Below are 22,659 nucleotides of genomic sequence, written 5' to 3'. Positions count from 1 at the left end.
ATTTTACTACTCTTTATGCACTTCAGTTTATTTCAGTTTATAGGACCAAAAAGTTATATAACTAATTAGAACAAATAAAAAAATTAAAATGAGACCTAAAGGTTTTGCCTGGCAAACAAACAAACAAGACAAGTCAACACAATAATGTGTTTCTTGTGGATAAAAACCACAAAAGGAATGGAATTTCCTTTGAATAATAAAGGAAACATGTATACCTTTATTTCAAATGATGAAGGAAATGTGTATATATCTTTATTTCATCTGAATATCCAAATAAAATTTAAATATTAAAATTGACACAATGTTTTTCTCAAGTTCATAGCAAAATGATATTTTTGATAGGAATTGAAAAGGTATTTTGGGCTGGGGATGTGGCTCAAGAGGTAGCCGCTCGCATGGCATTCATGCAGCCCGGGTTCGATCCTCAGCACCACATACAAACAAAGATGTTGTGTCCACCGAAAACTAAAAATTAATAAATATTTAAGTTCTCTCTCTCTCTCTCTCTCTCTCTCTCTCTCTCTCTTTAAAAAAAAAAGAAAAAGAAAAGGTATTTCAATGAGGATAGATGTTTTGGCATACCCCTTTTTTTTTTCTCTTGGTTACAAAGGTGATAAGATTAAGTAAGCTTGTTGAAGAATAACAAAGGAAGATTATCAACTTCATTCTAAAAGTTTAGAACCTTTTTTATCATTGAACTTTAGAAGGCATACATCACTGTGAGCTCATCTGCAAAACCCTGAAGCTTACTAATACTTAGAATCTATGAGACATGATGAAATACATATGGCAGGGGTGGGTCACATATCCCTTAGTTGACTCTGGATTTTACTTGTTGGCAGAGTCCAGAGAAACATGTAGTCATTACTTCATGTATGGCACAGGCAATCCCAGGGAAGAAACTGAAGATGCTTAGGACTTCTTTGCTTGGAGACTGTGCCAGCACTCCTTATCAAGTTATTCACCATGCAAATGAACAGTGAAGTCCCACACTGAAGCAGCTGTTAACTACATCATACTGTTAAAAAGGATCAACAGTGCCAGAGGCTAAAATCTAATCAGACAGGTGAAATAGTGATAAGATAAATATTCCTGCCTGTAATAGCAATGATGTTTAATTAATTTATTTATTGTAATTCTACCACAGCAACTGAATTTAGAATTCTTGTGAAATATGTTAAACTCTCTAAAGATATTTTTTTCCACTTTGCAAGGTGTGGAAAATGAGAGACCTGAAAAATGGGATATTTTATTTGAAAGTATTTTTAGGATATTTCGGTATATTTGACTGCATGCAGATATGAGTGCCATTCCCTCTAGTGATGATATACTATAGAAAGATGCATGCATGCAATTTCCAGTTATGGCAAATGAAGGTTAGCTACCAATTTTTGCTTCTATAGTTTGTCTTCATTTAATGTGAAAATAAAGTACAAATAAAAATGTTCAAAATGAAGGTAGCATTGGAGTGTTTCTGCTTTGGTCCCCAGAAATAAATGAGAAGAAAAATATTACATGGAAAAATGACATGTAATATACACAAAACTACGCTGATGTGTTATAGACCATCCATAAAAGCATGCCTGTTTACTGAAAAAATTTGTGACTGCACTTTTCTGGAGAGGAGTGTGTGTGTGTGTGTGTGTGTGTGTGTGTGTGTGTGGTGTGCGTGTGCACACATGCACATGCTTAATGTGTTTGCTCATTTTTATTTGTGGGTTTTAAATACACAATTCTGAAAGTGTATCTTCACCTGCAGAGGATTATAATTATTACATTATGCATATTGTTTTCTAAACCCAAGTACATTAGAAACTAAAGTATGTATAGTTCAGTCAAAGGGTAGTACATCAGAAGCATTTTCCTTAATGTTTGTAAGAAATGGAAATCATTTGGGATTTAGAATAACAATTTGGAAGATTGTATAAACACATTTTTTTCTTTTGCTTTCTACACATGTCATAGCCCCATCCATAGCTATGTTTTACCACAGCTAATGTCCTTATATTCACTCATATCCATTAGTGCACAATCATATTACCATATTGTTTGCATTGACATCTCTATTTTTAATCTACTTTAAAAAAATTGCATGACAGGTTTTTTAGTTAAGTATTTTTAGTGTATTATTAAGCTAGTCAAAAATATTAGCATTAAAAACATTAACCTTAAAAACATTAGATATCAATCAATGTGATTTGTCACTTTTCTGGAGTCAACAGAACCTATTAATATGACTTAAATAGGTAGAGAAGGAATATGTGAACAGGTGTAATCTGTTATTCTGAATATTAAATATGTTCACACTCAAATATATTTTAATGGAAACTTTTAACACTGTAGATATAAGAAATACACTTAGGGTGATAATAAAAGTTTTTAGGACTTAGTTTTATTTTTAAGAACTCTGCCTTGTAGGAAGTTAAAGGATTATGAAATTAATGGACTATATTATGAAAACCTTTAAGTAAAAAATTGTTTTTTATCATTTCAATTTCACTCCTTAAAAGTGCCTGAAAAATCAGTTTAGTGTATTAGATACAAAATATTCCCTAAATAGTATACATGTTGCAAAGTTCTGGTAGAATTCATGGGGAAACATGATGACAACATATTAATACAAAAATATTATTTAATATTTAGAATTATAGAATAAATTATTTTAATACAAATATACATGAAAATAGAAGCAAAAATTGCTTCTTTATTATAGGGCCAAGGAGGCTCAAAATACAAAATAGCAAACAGTATTTGGAATCAACGTGTGTTTTGGATAACAAATGAGATCAGCAAGACCCTCGGCATAAGCAAAAATGAACTTGCAATATTCTTGTCCGATATCTAAATCACTTGTGTTTTCTTAAAAGCCTACGAATGTGGTGGAGGACTAGGGGAGGAGCCCATTTTAATTAAGAGTGCTATCAAGAAGAGGCAGCTACTTAAAATGAAAATAATATACATATACTGCTATTTGCTTAAATATAACAATGTCATGAAGAACCTTAATCCGGAGGACCAATACATTTAATTCTCATGGATAAATCTTAAGACTTTCAAGCAAAAGAAGAAAAATAAGAAAATCTCGTCAATATAGGTTTTGTATAAGACTATACTGTCATTTATTTACTTTTAGGCTTTATTATTTCAGTTTAAGGGAGAAAAGCCTTATATTTTGATTTTTCCTAAGAGTTGGTCATTGACTCACTCTAGTGCTGTAAAGTTACCTTACTTTTCTGAAATGTCTTTGTTCTTTTGCTCTTGCAAAAAGTGACATGCCACTTTTTAATGTGTCAACTCAATGAGCCACATGACCAATTTAAAAAAGCATTTTACTGAACTTTAAACAAACAACAAAAAAATCTTTTTTCTTTTGTTTTGTCTTTCAGGAAGTTGATGGCAATAAAGTTATGTCTTCATTCGCTCCACACAACTCATCTACCTCACCTCAGAAGGCAGAAGAAGGTGGGCGACAGAGTGGTGAATCCTTGTCTAGCGCAGCCCTGGGGACTCCTGAGCGGCGCAAGGGCAGCTTGGCTGATGTTGTTGACACCTTGAAGCAGAGGAAAATGGAGGAGCTCATCAAAAATGAACCAGAAGGTAAAGGCTGGAAAAGGAAATCGAGTCATTTCTGCTGTGTGGTTTCAGTACCTTGATTTTAACTCCTAGGTGTTTTTTTTTTTTTTTCCTTTATGCTCATAAAGTTAAATTGGACAAAACAGAAACCAAATGCAATGAAGATGAACAGTATTCTTTCTCAGAAACACTTAGATGTACATCTCTGGATTTTTAAAATCATACATTTATGTTCTGATGTCTTCCTTATTTTCCACACACAAGTGAGTTGTGGTTGAGTGAAACTTAGATGCAAGAATGGAATGTGGCAGCCGAGCCCACAAAAGTCACAGCCCTGTCAAATATCTCAGTCTTGTTTGTTTATGTCCAGTAATTTCTTTTCATCAAGGACCATTTTAGAATTTAATTACATTTTTTAAACTTTTAGAATTTAATTACATTTTTAAAACTTAATACATTAATATATCTTAGGTCTGTTTCTTCTATAGTCCAAAATTGATATGGTTAGGCCTACTGTGTATTTAAAAATTAGTGATTCTCTTAAACTCCAAGATGTGCTCCCTATTTTGTTGAGCTTCTGGAGTTATTCTTTTAAGATTTCATCTCTGACTCTCTTTAACATTTTTTGACAGCAGCCTGAAAGTGATATGCACAGGGACTTATTTTAACAGTAAGGCAAATAAACCAGTACAAGCTCATACACAATGGATGTGAGCTTTATGTTGCTGATGCTTACAAACACCTACTTACACCTGTGTATGTCCCAACCATGAATTCCACACCACAAGCAAGAACATGTTTCCTGTTTCAATCAAATCAACCAGTAATGGCATGCAAAGACATATTATAAACCAAAAATATACTGCATGTACACTACATAATACTGAGTTGTTGTACTCATTTCTAGTCTGTTAGACACTGGCAAATACCAAGTCTCTCTGACACGAAATGTATGTTAACTAATTTATTTGGGAATTATGTGATAAATATTTCTGGATCCCTGTCAGATATAGAGCTAGGCCATGGATTATGGTTTTTATTTATGCCATTCTCATGATCTTAGAATTGGAAAGAATTCTAGAAATGATTGGGTCACCCAAGAACTTTTGGTATTTTGATATCTTACATCCCCTTCTATTCTCACAGAGATAAAAATGGAGCTTTATGGAGGACCCAGACAACTTTAAAAAAAAAAATACTGTGTGTGTTTTCCTGATATTAAAAAATATGATCTTATTATACAAAATATTTTAAAAACAAAAAATATTTAATGGAAAAAATAAAATTTACTTAAAATTGCAGATTTTTTGATATGAAACCTGTCATACATTTATTTTTGTATACTGTTTATTAAACAGGATGAACTTCTTCCTTTCAAATTATTTTGCATCTTCAGTTGCACTTAACATTTTAGTGTGTTTTCTCTTATCATTAAATGTGATTTGGAAAAAAAAATAGCTGCCAAATATTCAAAGATATTCACTATTATAATTCATATATTTTTAAATTAATAGATCTTTATTTTCATAGAGCAGTTTCATATTTACAGAAAAATGAAGCAGATAATAGAGAATTCCCATGTGTTTCCCCCATATACAATTTCCTCTTATTAATATTTTACATTAGTGTAACTACATTTGTTGTAAGTAATGAACCAATCTTATTAGATTATTATTTATCAAAGTCCATAGTTTATTCAGATTTTCTTTGCTTTCAACAAGGTTGGTTTTTTTTTTCCTATTTGGGGATCCCATGAAAGTAAAATAAACACATTACATTTAGTTGTCATTTCTCCTAGGGTCTTTTTGACTGTGAATATTTGTTAGACTGTTCTCGTTTTCTTTATTTTAAATTATTTTTATGTGGAATTTTTTAACACATCAAAACAAAAATTATCCATACTAATGGGGTACCCTGAGATGTTTCAATGTATGCATTCATTGTTGTAATCAAATTGAACATACCTGTCTTCTCAAACATTTATGACTTCTTTATGGTAAAAATATAAAGAAGTTTTTCTTCTAGCATTTCTTCTAACTATTTGTACAATAGTTATACTGCTTTTGTTTTTGATGACCTTGAAAGTTTTGAGATTCATGTATATGGCAGGATGTCCATTGATTGGAATTTGTCAGATGTTTTAATTAGACTTGGGCTTGCAGTTTGGGGAGGATGACCACTGAGTAAAGTGCATTTTTTGTCACATCATATCAATTATATACTTTCTATGCAATTAAGCATGTCGATGTTGACTTTAAGGATCTAGCTAAATTAGTGTTTGTCAGGTTTCTCTGCTATAAAGTTGCTGCCTGCCCTCTTTCCACACCACCTTCTTTAAAAGGAAAGAATTCTGCGTGTCCACAACTAAGGAGGAGGGTGTTATGTGCATTCCCTTTGTTTAGGGTGGTGTATCTACATCATTGCATTGGAATTTTTTTTCATTTATTTCTTTTCCCTCATTTATTTATTTAGTCATTTATTTATACTACTGTAGACTCAAGGAAATTTATTTTATACTTTGTATGTCACTTAGACATGCCACTAGTATTGTGATTGTGTTTGTTTGTTTTAGTTTCTCACTGCCTTATTTTGTGGTGCTGTAGGCTCATTTTATACCTTTCGAGTACTCCTGTTCTACAATCAGATATTTTTCCAAGAAGCCCTGGTTCCTTTTATTGAAGAAAGGATCTGGATTCTAGGTGTACTCATTGCTTCTGAGATGCTATTTCTATTTTAGTGAGCATTTTCATTGCTGTGACTAAACAGATGACAAGAACAACTGCAGAGGAGGAAAAGGTTTTTAAGGGCTCACGGTTTCAGAGGTCTCAATCCATAGACAGTGGACTCCACTCCTCAGTGTTCCAGATGAGACAGGAACAACCTGGCAGAAGAATGTAGGAGAGGAAAGCAGCTCACATGGTGGTGATCAGGAAGCAGAGACTCCACTCTCCAAATACAAAGTATATACCCTATAGCCGTACCTCCAGTGAACCACTTTCTCCAGCCACACCCCATCTGCCTCTAGCAACCACTCAGTTAATCCCATGAAGAATTTATTCACTGGTTAGGTTAGGGCTATATAACTCAATCATTTCTCCTCCAGACCTCCTTGCATTGTCTCACATGTGAGCTTTTGGGGGACACCACATCTAAACCATAACAATTTCTTTTAGGGCCTCTCAGCTGGTACAACAAATAAATTTATATGTGTATATTAATCTACATACATATCTATAAATATTACTGTGTTTAACAATACCTCTCTGGAGCTACACATGAATTCTTACTAGTGTCTCCAATATTAATCCCTGTTTATCCACAGGGATTATTTTAGCATAATCTCTTCTTGATCTGTACACTCCCATCCAACTTTGAGAAACCTGACTCCCACCATCCACTTACTTAATTGTTTAATGACATTATGTACATATAACAATACCAGAATTATTAATAACAGAATTATTACCATGATAAGAAATATCTTGATCAACTATAGTATAGTTCTTATATGGAATTCCTCCTGCTTTTCTTCTTAGAGATTCCATTCTTTACCCAAGTTACTTAGGTAACTTATTTTCCCTCCACCCCATTCAGTAAGGTCATTTCATACATTTGTAATACAATTAAATTCTTTCTATTTTCTTTCTTGATATTCCTCAAACTTCTAAATGATTTTTTTAAATTTGCTTTTATATTAAGGTTCAACCTTTGCATTTTACATTTCTAAGTGTCTTGATAAATGGATATAATCACTTAGTCCCCATTACACTACCGTGGAGACAGTTTTCATCATCCTAAAGTATCCCCTGTGCTTTACCTGATCATCCCTCCCTCCTTTTCCAGAATACCAGACAAATGGTTATCTTTTCCTATTCCTACCGTTTCAACTTTACTAGAATATCTTATAATTAGAGGCATACAGCATGTAGCCTTTTCAGACAAGCTCTTTACTTATTAATATATATTACTTCCATGTCTTTTCATGGCTTGATAGCTCATCTCTTTTTATCAGTGAATAATACTCATTGTGTGAATGTACCACAGTTTGTTTATCCATTTGCATATCAAAGGACATCTTGGTTACTTCCAGTTTTGGCTTATTTGGAATAAAGCTTCTATCAATATTCATGTGCAGATTTTTGTGTGGACATAAGTTTTCAGCTCAATTGAGTAAATACCTGGGAAAATGATTGCTGCAATATATGGCAGCAAAATGTTTGGCTTTTTAAGAATCTGCTAAACAGTTTTAAATGTGGCTATATGATTTTACATACTTGCGATAAATGTAAGTTCCTGTTGCTCCACATCTTCTTCAGCATTTGATATTGTTAGTTTTTTGGATTTTATTAATTCAAATAGGTTTGTAATAGTATCTCATTATTGTTTTAATTCTCAATTCTGTAATGACAAGCAATGTTCAACATCTTTTCATATGCTTGTTTGATGTATGTGTATTTTCTCTGGTGATGTGTTGGTTTAGCTGTTTTCTGCATTTGTTAATTGAGTCACTTTCATAAAATTGAGTTTTAAGACATCTTTATATATTTTGGATATAAGCCATTTATCAGATATATATTCTGCAATTTTTTCTCTCCAAGTCTGTGGCTTGTGATTTCATTCTTTTAATGTTTTATTTTTTAGAATGAAAGTCTCAGTTTTAATAAAGTCCAATTACTGACTTTTTTGCATAGCTAATATTTTTGATAGACACACACTTATTATCTTAAGCAAAGTCATTTAGATTTTCTCCTATGTTAACATCTAGAGTTTTATAATTTTGCATTTTATAATTTAGGTCTAAGATTATTGTTAATTTTTTTAAAGTTATAAATTTTGTATCTGGATTAATTCTTTGTTTATAGATTTCCATCTGTTCCAGCACCATTTGTTGAAAAAACCTCCCATTTTCTATTTAATTGCCTTTGTTCCCTTGTCAGGATAGTTGACTATTTATTTCTGCCCCCTGTATCTGTTCTCTTGATTCATTGGTTTGTACTTTGGCCAATACCATGCTACCTTCATTACTGTTGATAATAATTCTTGAAGTTGGGTAGTACAGTCCTCTGACTTTCTTTCTTTCTGACAGTATTGTTTGTGTCATCCTAGATCTTTTGCCTTTCCTATAAACTTTAGGATCAGTTTGCATATATCCACCGAATAACTTGGATTAGATTGAGAATATGTTTTATCTACAGATAACATTGGGAAAAATTAGCATCTTGGAAATACTGAGTCTTCATCTCCATGAATACAAGATGTGTCCCTTTTGTTAAGATCTTTAATTTCTTTGGAGTGTCAGTGTTGTTTCCATATAGGTCTTATACTTATTTTGTTATATTTATATCCTTGTATTTTTTTTTTTTTTGGTACAAACCTGAACGTTGATGTAAATGAAAATCAGATCGTGTTTTTAATTTTGAATTCCAATTACTTTGTGCTGGTGTATAGGATACAATTGACTTTCATATACAAATTGATATTCTGTGTTCTTTCAATAATCACTGTTAGCTCTAGAAGTTTTTATCAATTTCCTTGCAATTTTCTGCATAGACTATCATGTTATCTGCAAACAAAAAGTTTGATTTCTTTCTTCCCAAGCTGTGTAGCTTTTATTTCTTCTTCTTGTCTTTGAACAAAGCTAAAACTTCCAGGACCATGTGGACTGAGCATGGTGAGAGGGGTCTTCCTTGCCTTATTCTTGATATAAAGGAAAAACATCTGGTTCTCACCATTAACAATGATGTTAGCTCTAAGTTTCTTGCAGAAGATCAGTATCTAGTTAAGGAGGTTTCTCCTGTTCCTAGTTTGCTAAGAGTTTTCATGAATGTTTTAGAGTCATCTTTTGTTTTTTTTGGTTATGTGTAGATATGATGTGGGATTATTCTCCTTTATATGAGACTATGCCATTTTCAAATGTTGAACCAGTCTCTAAACTTGGAATAAATCCCACTGAGTCACAGTTTATAGTTCATTTTAGTAGTTAGATTTCACATGCTTATAATTTGTTGAGGATGTTTGCACCTGTGTTCATAACGTATATTGGTCTATTGTTTTCCTTGAATATAATGTCATTTTCTAATTTTGGCCAGGAAAACAAGTCTGGTTTCATAAAATAAGTTAGGAAGTGCTTTCCTCATATATAAATTTTTGATTATTGTTCCAGATGTGTTTAGGATTCAGGGTTAAAGATTAGTAAGAACCAACCTGTGGTGGTGTGGATTATATTACAAAAGAAATTTGGGGAGTTTATTGTTAGATGATGTTCTCTGTAAAAATTTGATAGATGACCTTGGTATTCCCCCACCTCCCAGCATATTTTGTTGGCTTACAAGTGAATGCATAAACTCTTTATTTGGAAGTATACTATAGGCCTAAATCCAGTAGATATATCCCAACAGGAAAGAGGATAGGAGATGGTAACCCAACCCTGATTTACTTAGGGGAGACACTAAGAAGTATGGAAAATTAGAACAAAATTAGAGTAATCATTACTCCTCAGTCTAAGGATGGAGCATCTTTCACAGGAAGGATTGACACAAAGAAACATTGTCATTTAATATGAACATTAGACTATTGTTTATTTTGTATTTCCCCAATTTGTGTGTTTTTGTGTATTTTCCCCTCTAAAAATATTTTAAAAGCTTGGCTAACCAGTGAACTGTTATTAAATAATATAAAGATATAGCACAAATACAGAAGTAGAATTTTATGGAGGACAGACATAAATTTTAAAAGGCAAGCATCTAAAAGTCTGAGTTACAGAAAGATAATTTCTGTGTGAACATAGAACCATGAAGATTCACTTATGTTTGCATATACAAACAAGATTCCTAGACATGTGTTTTGAATACATAGAACTGTAAATGAACTTGCTCTTATTGATAATTTGCCATGGAAAAATGTTTATTACTGAAACAGTTTAGAGATACGTCAAAGAGTAGTAGTTATTTGAGTAGATTGATGATATTAGTCATAAAGAAAAAATTCAGTAAGATAATTACAATATAGGAAGTTGCATAATCCAAAATAATAGAATGTTGAAGAAGTTTTGTTGTTGTTGTTGTTTTAATTGCAGGGAAAAATGCACAGGGATTTATGTTTTAGGAGTTACATAAAAATCTCACAACAATTGGAAAAATACATTATCTTTAAAGACGTCATCAATCAAAGAGGAAGATTGGACCTGAGAATTGTCACTAAAACTTCATGTCATCCAAGCATCAGAAGAGAGGCATTCTGTACAGCACACACAAAAAAGGGATCTATATCATCAAAAAGAATAAAACAGGGCTGGGGTTGCGGCTCAGTGGTAGAGCGCTCGCTTAGCACTTTCAAGGCCCTGGATTCGATCCTCACCACCACATAAAAATAAATAAAATAAAGGTATTGTGTCCAACTACAACTAAAAAATAAAAATTAAAAATTAAAAAAGAATAAAACACTTAGAAGTAAATTTAACAAATGAACTGAAAAGTTTTTACTCTGAAAACTAGCAAACATTGTTACAGCTCTTAGAAGAGAACAGCAATATGGATATGAGGGGAACAGAGACAGAATGAAGGAAACTAAATGTTAAGCTCACAAATATATGCCACACACATATCTTTTCTTCCCTCAAGCAATTTTTTCCATTGTTTTTCAAAGGCCATTAAAATGAACAGCAGGTTGTGATGAAAATTTCATTAAGCCCCAGCTAAATGATTATGAGGGTGCCATATTCTTGCCTTTGCTTCCTCTTGTTGAGGGGAAAGCAGATTTCAGTAGAAAGACCACATTGTTTTCAACTTACCCCTGCCAGTAGCAAACTAACAGCAATTCAGAAGTTAGAAGAGAATAGTGTGTTGCACAAAAGGAGTCCACTGAGGTGAGATGGTTAGAAAGAAAACTCAGATTTGCATATGGGGTAATGAAAAGTCTGTACTGTATTCTAGCTAGCCTATTTTTTCAAGCAATTTATTAAAATATTTTAAGAGTTACATTAGAAGAAAAACATAATAGTATTTTTTGTTGGTGTTTTTTTGCCTCTCATCACCCAAAAAAGTCTGGTGCTAAAGATTCTTATTGTTCAATATCACCTTAACTGATATGGTGTATCACAGTTCACAGTAAATTTGTGGTTTTAAATATCTGGCCTATGTATTTTAGTTCCATTATATTGATAATATCTGGGCTCTATCAGTTAGCATTATTAGACTTCGCAGTTCTAGAGTCACAATGAAGTTTAATATCACAGTATGTTAACACATCATTTCTGTATCAAGACACTATATGAATATGATGCATTCAGGGGGAAAATATATATAAAAATAGAAAATATGATATGTATTACAATATATAAGTTGGTAACACATATTAAGTATATATCATGTGTTAACTATAGTGTTAAGCTATTTATATGAAATATTTAATCTTAATGTATATCTTGATAACAGAGCTGCCATGCATAGCCCGAATTCCTATCTTAGGAAGTACTATTAATGTTACCTAAATATTCTAATTTCTATTATTTCCATTTTCAGATGAGAAACTGATGGTGAAATATGTCACACTGAAGTCACTGTCAGTCTAGATAGAATCTATGCTTTAACCACCGTTCACACTGTTTCCTCCAGTTAGGAAACTTCTTTTTTTTTCAGGTATAGATGGAGACAATACATTTATTTTGTTTATTTATTTATTTTTTTATGTGGTGCTGAGGATCGATCCGAGTGCTTCACACATGCGTGGTAAGCACTCTACCACTGAGCCACAACTCCAGCCTGTCCAGTTAGGAATTTTGTCACACATTTGTTTAATGTTTCCCATGCCTTTGAAATATTGAATACTAAAGTGGTATTTAATAATTTTCTACTAAAGTAAGTTCTTCATTCCTCCACAGTGATCAAATTTCCAGAAAGGTTTTAAGTATATCTTAATAAAAACTTGTAGAAAAAAAATGTCTAGGAGCAAAATTATTCTTGACTAAGAGAAATTCAGAACTAGAATGAAATATGTACACATTTGAGGCCCCCATTGTCATTTTAGAGAGAAGGGAGAACAAGGCAGAGATGTGCCTGATGTCACACAGCCTGTTAATGTTAAAGTCAGATGGAGAGTCTAGCCCACAGCATATGGGTCTGAGTTCTTCTTTGTCCATTCTTGAATTCAGATATTCTTTATTCCTTTTAATCTTTTAGAAACAGTGTTTTCACTTTTTTTAAAGAGGATTTAAAATTATATCACTATGTCACCCTGTGGCAGAGCTAGGTTTCCACAAGTACCCTTGCCCTCAAGTTTCAGGTGTCTGGATTGGTCTGTAAATACAGGTCTACAGTTAAATTTATGATCCAATCCAAACCTCAGTTTGATTTTATGCAACTTTAGGATAATTACAGCAAAGGTGAAAATAATTTTTATTTTGATGAGTACCTTAGATATCACTTCAGATAGGATCCCTTTAGATGCAAAGAAAGCAACTGAATTCTTATTTTAACATTTATGGCATTACTATTAACTTCAGCTTCTCTTTGGAATGGACATTTCAATCTATTGATACATTTGTTCCTATCTCCTAGAACCAGAGCAAACAAAATTCAGCTTTCCTTTATTTCTGTCCTCTATGTACAATTCTGTTTCTCTTGTCTTCCAGCCTAAATTGCTAGACAGAATCATGCAGTATATGGGCTCCACTCATTGTTTTCACATCTTCGAGAATTTCCTTCATTGTTATCATTACTCTAACATAATACTGATTACATAGTATGTAATAGTGTTTTTCTCTTCTACCATTAAAATTTTTAAGGGTGAGTTAAGTCCACATAATTGATATTCAAATTATTTGTTGAAAGAATGTTTAAACTGCCTCAATATTGTCCCATCACTGTCATGAGTAAAGGAAGGAGAGACCTACAAAAATATCTGCCTCTCCTCTCTACTTCACTCAACCCTCCCCCAAACTTTGAAGTTGGTATTATTTATTATTTAAAGATAAAACAAGGCTTCATAACATCTTCCTGTTATTTTATGGAGGAACCTGATTTAGAGTAAAAGTACTGTTCCCCATGCAACTCTGTATTTACAGGACCGTATTTAACCTGACTCCACCCTCTTTTTTCCCTTTACCCCTATGCTCTACAACTCTCCAAGTCCTCATTCTTCTCCTCTCTCATCAATATGCATGCAGTTCCCTCAATGATCTGTGTGTTTAATACTAGTGTGCCTCTTCAGATGCTGTTCCTCTGCCTTAAATGCCCTTTCTATCTTATCTACCTAGTGAATTTTTATTCACTTTTTAATACCCAACACTTTTATCTGAACACCCTTGTCAGACTCTGGCTCGGCCTGCACTGCTAACACTAATTCATCTGTGTAGCTCTTCCCACAGGATGAGTACCCCAACTTCCTCTACAGTAGTTTGTGGTCATCTAAATACAATGTTCTTGGAAGAGTCCCTTTGGGTTTTCTGATAATGAGCTAAGTAGGTGTATGTTTGTCTTCACTTAGGTGACAATCTACCTACTAATTGACATTCTCTGGCCTTTGCCAACACTCCCCTGCAAATACATTAGGTTTCACTTGTCTTTCATCTGATATTGCCTTCATATTCTACTCAGACTTTTCTTTGACCCCCTTCTCTAGTTCATTCTGTCTTCTCTGAGTTTCTTTTTCTCATAAACATATTCTGTCTTTATTGAATCTTTGAGATCATTTATTACAGTTCTTTCTGTGACTTAGAGGTTAAAGTGTTACCCTGGCACAAAAGTGGATATTTGAAAACCCAGAGTATAACACTAAAATATACATATGATGTATTTGTTACACTAATGTAAATTTTTTTATTCATATTAATCCTTTAAGTGGCTATTATACATTTCATTTAGGAAATACTTTGACATTCTCTATGGATTACTGGCCACAGATAATAATTATATCCCAGTGCTGTAAGTAAAGTGAGAAGTGAATTTGATTGATTTTTGAATAATCTTTCAGAATCTAGAACTATAACTTGTTCTTTAATGTGTTGCATCATAATGGAGTGCAGTACCCTTTTCTAGGTAAATAGAAAAGGCATGAGAATCATAGTTCATACTTCTCAGGATGGGCTCAGGACTGGGGCAGTCTCCTCCAGGTCACCTTATGTGCCATGGTAGAAGGAGAGCAACTGTCTCCTTTCAACACCTGCCTAGCCTCTTCCAGTGTTCCCAGGACTCTTAACAGGTTCCCTCAAGGATAGTGAAGTTTATGAGCAAGGAGGTAAGCAAACTCAGGATTCCTGAGTGGCTGCAGAGGCTTTTATAAATCATGGCAGTTATTTATGAGAGGATTGAAATTTTGTGTGGTTTTCCTTTTTTTTTTTTTTTTTTTTGAGAGATAGTACAGAGCTTTTATTTGGCTTTCAAATAAATGAGTTAAGTAGACAGAATTTCCTGTTGGGATTTTAGTTCTGACTCTTTGACTAAGTGATTATGGTTTAACATATCTATTTAGTTTAGTTTCTGATCAATTTTGAGGTGATAATTTACATATATTTAGCAATAATTTAAATATACTTTTACCTACTTTTCTCTTGAAATTTATAACATTTTGCAGAAATTCAAGTTCTATGTTAAAAAAAGATTTTTTTTGCCTAAAATTGCACATCTACCTTAAAATTTACACTTAAAATGTAATATTTACTTACACTATTTGCTATAATAATTGTGTTAATATAATGAATGTTCTTTTTGCATTGGCAATGCTAACTGGGCCACTTTCATCAGAAGGTGGTTGAAGAGAACAAATGAGGTAATGCATATCACAGTACTCACTCTGTCAGTCATAATCAACTTGGAAACTTACCAGTTGTCAGTATCACATCTTGGTTCACTGGGAACCTGGCTACTTTAGGTACACCCAAAGTGTATAGTGCTCTTTTCCCAAGATATTATTATATACTAAAAATTCTGATTCAGAACTATAAAACTTTGAAACTTAGGATATATAGTTAACAACACAAGAACAATAAAAAGTAACAGCAAATCCAACAGTCAAAAGATCCTGCAGAGGTAGTTGCTTTGATGTTTACTTATATAAATTACCCCAGATAAATACATATTTTGAAAATTTCCTACCTGAAGAATTACATTTTTAAGGGAATGAAAATTTCTCTGAATTGATGATGAATGAAACCAGAAATTTTGATGCACATGTAACTAGAAGGGTCAGTTTAACATTGAATTTTTGGATTGGCTATTTTTACACGATAAATGTGAATATATGTGAAGACAAATATTATTTGGGCCCAATGCTTCATAGTTTTTTTTAGATTTTCATAGTTTTCTGTTCTAAGATTCATTTGTTCTTGCTTTTCTACTTTAGTTTGCTTTCTTTTTACGATTTCTTTTTGGGCACAAGTGTGCACATGTGTGCATGTGTATGTGTGTGTGTCATTCCCTTTCAGATCCTGAATTCCTTGGTTTCATATGGCAACTCTCTTTCCCCCTGTTCTTCCTTCTTAGAGTGTGAAACCCACACCCCCAGGATTGTTTTGCCATGATGCGTGTGTGAGAAACTGCATTCACATATGAAATTCTGTTTCTGCTGGAACTTGGCTTTCTTTTTATTTACACAACTGGAACTTTTTTCCCTGAACTTCACAAGATCTTTGCTCACCATTTTATATGACAAGACCCTAAAGGCACAACATATTACCAAAGTCACCCAGTGTTACTTTACATGAAGCAGTTCATTGCTTTCAGTATGGACTTCACAAAAAGAGTTCTCTTCTTGGGAGAACTAATAAAAATAATGGAATGGGCTTGAAAAAGTACATTTGTGACAGACTTCAAGCCTTTACCATAGAGTTATATATCACCATCAGTAGGTGAAGGAAAGGCAGGATTCTCTCTCTCTCTCTCTCTCTCTCTCTCTCTCTCATACTTTGCAGTACAATACAGATTCTTAGAGGCAAATGCCAAAAACACTTAACTCTAGTTGTACCACTTGTAGGATTCTATTGGACACATTTTATGTTTATTCCTAAATGTTATGAACCCCAAATAATGTATACATTGTTCATAAAATTGGTCTCTTTTAAAACTTAAAACTATTTATGGATATTATTGCGTCTTTTTGATATTTACATGTCCTAAATGTAATTCACTTGATTGCACTTTCTATGTTACTTGTGCCTCTTTTCAGAAAAATTGATAATGCATTTTAATTTTTATTGCAAATGTATAGCTCCTCCAAACAGATATAAACTCCCCCCCCATTTAAGATTTATTTTAGGGTTGCTTATGTAGGCTTTATAAGCAGTGTATTTTCATCTGCAGTTTACTACAACATTATATGTAATTATTCTATAGAAAAGACAGGCCCCTGGTGCATGAGATTTGGCCTTCTGAACATTTCTATTGGCTTTACAAGTGTGATGTTTGAATTTATGTTATAAATCTCAATGTTAGTTCTTATAAGTTAAATGTCTGTTGTTGAGCAGCCCTTTAGAAATTAAATTGGACCATATCACATTAACAGACAAGTTGAAATACGAATTCAGAATTACCCCTAATTTTATCAAGTTTCTAATTACTATTTTTTTAATGGGAAAATTACAGAGATAGGCTTTTGTAAATTCAAAAATCCCAAAGCATTCCATTAATTGAAAGAAGAGGGCACTTTGAAATTCAGTCTTGTTTTAAAATCACATTTGATGAGGTGGGAAAAATCAAAAGTGAGCAGATCAGGGGAAAAGCCTAAAGATACTTTAATTGGCAGAGGTTTGAGTTGCTTTTGTTTAGTTGCTCACTGTCCTTTTGACAAAGTACATGTTGAAGAGGCTTTGTAAGTGCTGTTCCACTGAAGGACAAACAAGGGTACTTTTCAATTGAGCTCTTTTAAGTTTTGTTCCTCACACTCCCGCTGCTGTTGGAGGCTACTCCTGATGTATTGTGGCTGTGTTCATCTGTGCAGTCTGTCACTGGAAAATGTCTCTCTTCTTGTTGAGCAAGCTACAGGCTAACCTCCAGCACCCTTTCAAAGGCATCACTGTATGGAAATCAACACTCAGAAAGTGATGATAAAGAAAGGAGTTTATTTTTTCAAAGGTCAAGACAAGAAGACACCCTCAAATGTTGTAGAGCCTATTTCCTCAGGAATAAGGGTTTTAACTTTAGCCGAGTTAGCTGAGTTTGAAGTGTCATTTTTCAACACTAGAGTGAAACTTGTTCACTGTCATCTCCTTTTCAAGTAGTATTCATCATCTCATCATCGCTTATCATTTATTATAGTTTATCCTGATCTTGTTGATTTCATTAAGTGTTAGAGAAAATTAATTTGTATTTTCTTGAAAGACCCTCTGACTGGGATCGTAAAGGCTTCCTGATTGCCCTTGGAAATCTTCACCTAGTGAGTCCCTGAGCTGAAATCTAGGGTATCTGAATAATAAAACCATTTGGCCAAGACAGTTTCTATTTTTGTTTTAAACTCTAACTTGCACTCTTGCTAATAACATGTAACCACATTATAAGTTTATGTCCTTCATCTTCTGCATTGTTCTTTGAATGATCAAGTTATCATTTTTAGTTAGCTGTTTGTATTTTAACATGAGACGGTAAATATTTGATCCCTAAGTGTTTCATCCCTGCTCATACATGAGTTTGTCTACTGAGGGGACTGTCTGAACCATTCCAATTTTTTTTTTTTTTTTTACCCAGATGATTCTAGTATTTTTCTGAACTTTTCATATAAATGGAGCACCTCTTTTCCTTGTGCTTAACCAAATCTGTCAGTTACAGACTTTCAGTTTCAATGTGTGGATCACCTAAAGGAAAACCCAGTGACCCAGGCTGTACATTCACAAACACGAGGAGAGCATGCCAGCCTGTCTTGTTGCTTATGTGCCACAGCTTTTGGGGATATCATTTATTCAAGAGTGGAGAGCTAGCCACCTGTTTCTGAGGCCTCTTTTCCCTCACATTGAAGGTCCAGGCCCTTGCTGAATTGTAACACTCTAATCTGGGCAACACACATCGAATCTTCCTGAAACTGATTTGTCAGACTAGCTGGAGGATTTTGTGTTTACGCGTGTGTGTGTTTTTCACTCCGTTACCCTTGAGGCACTTGTCACGACCGTGCATATTAAAATTAATCAGACCTCCCAGGCCTGTGTGGCTGTGTGTTTAACATGGAGAAGTGGATATCAAGCATTTGCCCTAATTAAATAGGCCTGCTTGGTTTTGTTCTAGTGGATGCTTGGTCTTTTTTTTTAATAGGAGTTACTTATGGAGAAGGCACGGACAGCACTAGAGTCAGTGGAGAGCTCACTCAGAATTGCCTTTGCCACCTGCTCCCAGAGTTCTGAGACCTTAAGGGCTCCCAGTGTGCCTGTGCAAACCGCCCTTATCATTGAGGAGAAATATGGCCCACATCATGAGGGAGCAGTGAGGCTAGGGCAGAACAGAGTGAGCATATGACCTGGACATTTTGGACTGATTAAGACAACCCATCTTACATGTTAAAAAACTTTGGATACCAGATTGTACTCTGTGCTCTTATTTTTGGATGATGAACTTTGGAAGCTTTTGGTGAAATTCTTGTTTGGAATTCAGAATGAGTGCTCTTTCTTTTGTGTCTTGAATTTGAAAGGCAACTTTACTTACCTATCTTTCACTTGTTTCCTGGTCATATACATATAACATAGAAGCCATTTATAATGCAATAGCATGTGAACTAACTCTCTCTCTCTCTCTCTCTACACACACACACACACACACACACACACACACATATATATATATATATATACTCACTTCTGAATATTTATGAAACTAGTTTATTTTCATTTATGTTAGACTTTCTCCATAGCTCTAGGGAAGACTGTCATGGGACATTTGGAAACAAACATTTATGAAGTGTAAGCTGAAAACACTGAAAATGTCACACACTGATAAAACACAGTAGTTTTCTTCTTTGTTAGTGTCATAAATAAGGTAAACACTAACATACTGACCTGAGTTTGTGCATTTTACTCTCAATTACTGTGTATTATGTAGATGTTTCTTTTTGTATTTTAGAAAACAAATTGAAAAATTTGTTCACAATATTTCTATTTCAATTTTACATATATATATATATATATATATAATAAACCATAGAACCTACATTAGAAACAATTTGGAAGCTAAAGTAATAATAATAAAAAACCCCTTTATTGTTAAGCTGTTTGGGGTGACAGTTTACTAGATTTCCAGATAAGCACTGAAGGTCATTTGGTTAAAGATAACTCTAGGAGGACTGAGTCTCTAGAATTGGTTGATGCCCTTCCAAATTCAAAGGGTTGGAAAATTCCAAAAGCAAAACAAAACAAAAACCAAGTACTATTTCCCAAATTTTATTCCTTTCTTCCTATTGAATCTAATATGCTACAGGATCCTTTCTTTAGCCTATATCCTCTCTGTTTTGTGGGGGCGTGCAACTCACATGTGGAGAGCTGTATCCGCAGTGCCAAGCAACTGTCTGGTACCTGACAGCATCCTGGAAACCCCCCTTCTGTTCACTTAGGTTGCTGCTGGTTATTTATTAACACAATGCAGACTGTTCAGTGTGGGTGTATATGAAATAGAAAGAAAAATAAAGGCCCTGAACAAGTAAATACATCTTTCATCATTCCTTTTGTTTGGTATGTTTACTGTGTGCTATTCTTGGTCAATAGAAGTTGTTTGACAGTTTTGCAGAGGGTGAGGAACCTTTTTTTGAACTTTATTCTTCTGTTTTGTCTTTGTAGAAAAAGTTTCTATTTGCCACTTTCTTTTTATTGCAACATCTCTGTGTAAAATATTTTTTGAAGATTGTATTGCTATAAATATAGTAAGTACAGGTGATTATGAAGCATGATAGATGATTTTATCTACATTTTTTGAAATGGAAAGTTAAGAGACCAGAATTCCAATGTAACATTCATATATAAACTTTTAAATTAGAATTAGAAAATGAGATACTATACATCAACGTTTATACTTCCTTTTAAGAAAAGTACCATTTGTTCTCAGGCCTGTGTAAGGTTCACTAAAATATTGAGCCTTGGTTTAATTTGTATTTTAAGTTCTCTTCTCCCCACACAATAAATAATATCAATGTGGTGCTCATTGCATGGTGTAATTACTGAAGAGATCTGTAACTGGGAAAGCACACCATAATTGAGCATGTCTGTTTATTATGGGGTAGTGCTGCCGTGCTGGCGTTTAGTGTGTTAATAGATAAGAATTGATTCGCTGTTTCAGATGAATTAGATCTCTGTTGCTTAGACCTTTCTTTTCTGAGAAGTTATGCTTCATTTGTGGAAATGTGCCTGAAAGGTTTATACACCCCAGTGTGACATCAGTCATGTGGAAGACTTGCGAGCAGAAAACCATATAAATGCACAAAACCCACCCTCTGCCCTTTGGAGTTTTTCTTTCTCTGCTTTTCTCCGGTTTGTTTGTTTGTTTGTTTATTGTTTCACTTGTTTGTTTGTTTTATCCTTAGTTTTCCTGCACCAGTCCTTGACTCAGCATTGTGACACTTTTCATCAATGTCAGGATCTCCTGACTTAGAGCAGTAGAGCGCATGCGTGGGGGTTGTGGTGTTGGGAGCAGTACTGTGTAAGCAGGAGAGGTCAGATCCAAATTTCAGGGAGAAAAAAATGTGCAATATAAAAGTCATAAGCTAAGAAGTATCTGTGTTGGCTTGCATTTTGCCTCCTCAGTGGTTCAGTTGGGAATCTGGACCATCTCTGTTGTTCTACAATGTGATTGGACAGCCACATGATTACTTTACTTAGTCTTTCTGCCATTTATCTCATAGGAATCATTAGGAATAAAGAAATGTAAGTGAAGATAAATTGAAATTGTGTATTTTTTTAGCGCAGCTTTTTCACTCAAACAATTATAATAAGGAGTTCATAAAGTATTAATTAAATTAAAATGAATAGTAGGTCTTGGAGTCCTTATATATTACTGCTAGGATATTTTCCTTTGTTTTTCAAATGTCACATTCAGAGAGTTATACATTATGTGTTTTGAAGTGGCCTAGCTAAATTACAAAACTTCTGAAATATTTTGTTTGTTCTGTAGAATTGTAGTTAGAGAAATGTTAAGTCTATCTCTGTCTCTGTTCTTCATGTGTTTTTATATCTGTATCCGTACTCACATACACAGGAAATAATCTTGCTAATTCAGATCTTAAAATTTCCATAAATGAATGACTACACACACACATACGCATGCAAATATGTATTTATGTAAAATAAAAACAATGAAGTTACAGTTTGATTTTAGGAATATTTATCTCATTCAATCTCTAATGTGAATTTTTTTGCCAACAATATTTTTTGACAAAATGAAGTACACAGATCAGATATCAGTACAGAATAGGGACTTTCATTCATGTTCTCTATTTTTTTCAAGACTTTTTTTTTTGTACCAGAGACACATAACCACTGAGTCACATCCCCATCCCATTTGAGACACTAAATTGCTTAGGGCCTCACTCAGTTGCTGAGGCTGGTCTTGAACTTCAATCCTCCTGCCTCAGTCTCCTGAGTCACTGGAATTATAGCCGTGTACCACCATGCACAGTTTTCATTACCTTTTGTTAACATCCTTTGTATAGTAAGATAGAGTCGGTACCTCCTTTCTCTACAAATTTAACCTTTTTGTTGTTGTTGTTTTGTTGTTTAGTCATCTGCTCACTCAAACTATTATCAAAGAATATTACCTTTGAACATTTATTTTAGCCCAGCAGAATGCTATTAGGAAAGTTGAACCAAGTTCATGGTAATAATAATAAAGGTTACCTAATTTACCCTAAATCTAACTTAGGGAGATAAAATGCACTTAGCTTTGTTAGTTCTTGGTTCATGTGCTGATCCATAATTTTAAAAAAATGTAAATACTTAGCCAAAATTTGTCAAAAGTTTTGTGCTATAATTTTAATTCCACTTTTAACTTGCTTGAATTCCAAAACATTTAAGTATATAACACATACAAATAAAACAGCACATAAATATAATTATTCCGACAAGCTCATGTTGGCTGTGAGTAAAATGTCCATTTTTAAAACAATCTTGTGCCTAAGGGTCAGCACAGTGGG

General features: G+C 33.7%; 1 protein-coding gene across 19 annotated transcripts in view; it reads left to right on the top strand.

Moving 5' to 3' along the window:
* The window catches only part of Sox5 (SRY-box transcription factor 5), a 960,532-nt gene that overhangs the window by 666,033 nt on the left and 271,840 nt on the right, over positions 1–22,659 (top strand). For all 19 annotated transcript variants that reach the window (XM_048787312.1, XM_048787308.1, XM_048787306.1 and 16 more), the window contains one exon: positions 3,387–3,597. In XM_048787312.1, coding sequence (XP_048643269.1) covers positions 3,387–3,597 — 211 coding nt within the window. The remainder of the gene's footprint in view (positions 1–3,386; positions 3,598–22,659) is intronic.

This window comes from Marmota marmota, unplaced genomic scaffold (genome assembly GCF_001458135.2).
Source record: "Marmota marmota marmota unplaced genomic scaffold, marMar, whole genome shotgun sequence".
NCBI classification, from domain to species: Eukaryota; Metazoa; Chordata; class Mammalia; order Rodentia; family Sciuridae; genus Marmota; species Marmota marmota.
The sequence above is the reverse complement of the archived record's forward strand: the minus strand, read 5'-3'. Positions and strand labels throughout refer to the sequence as shown.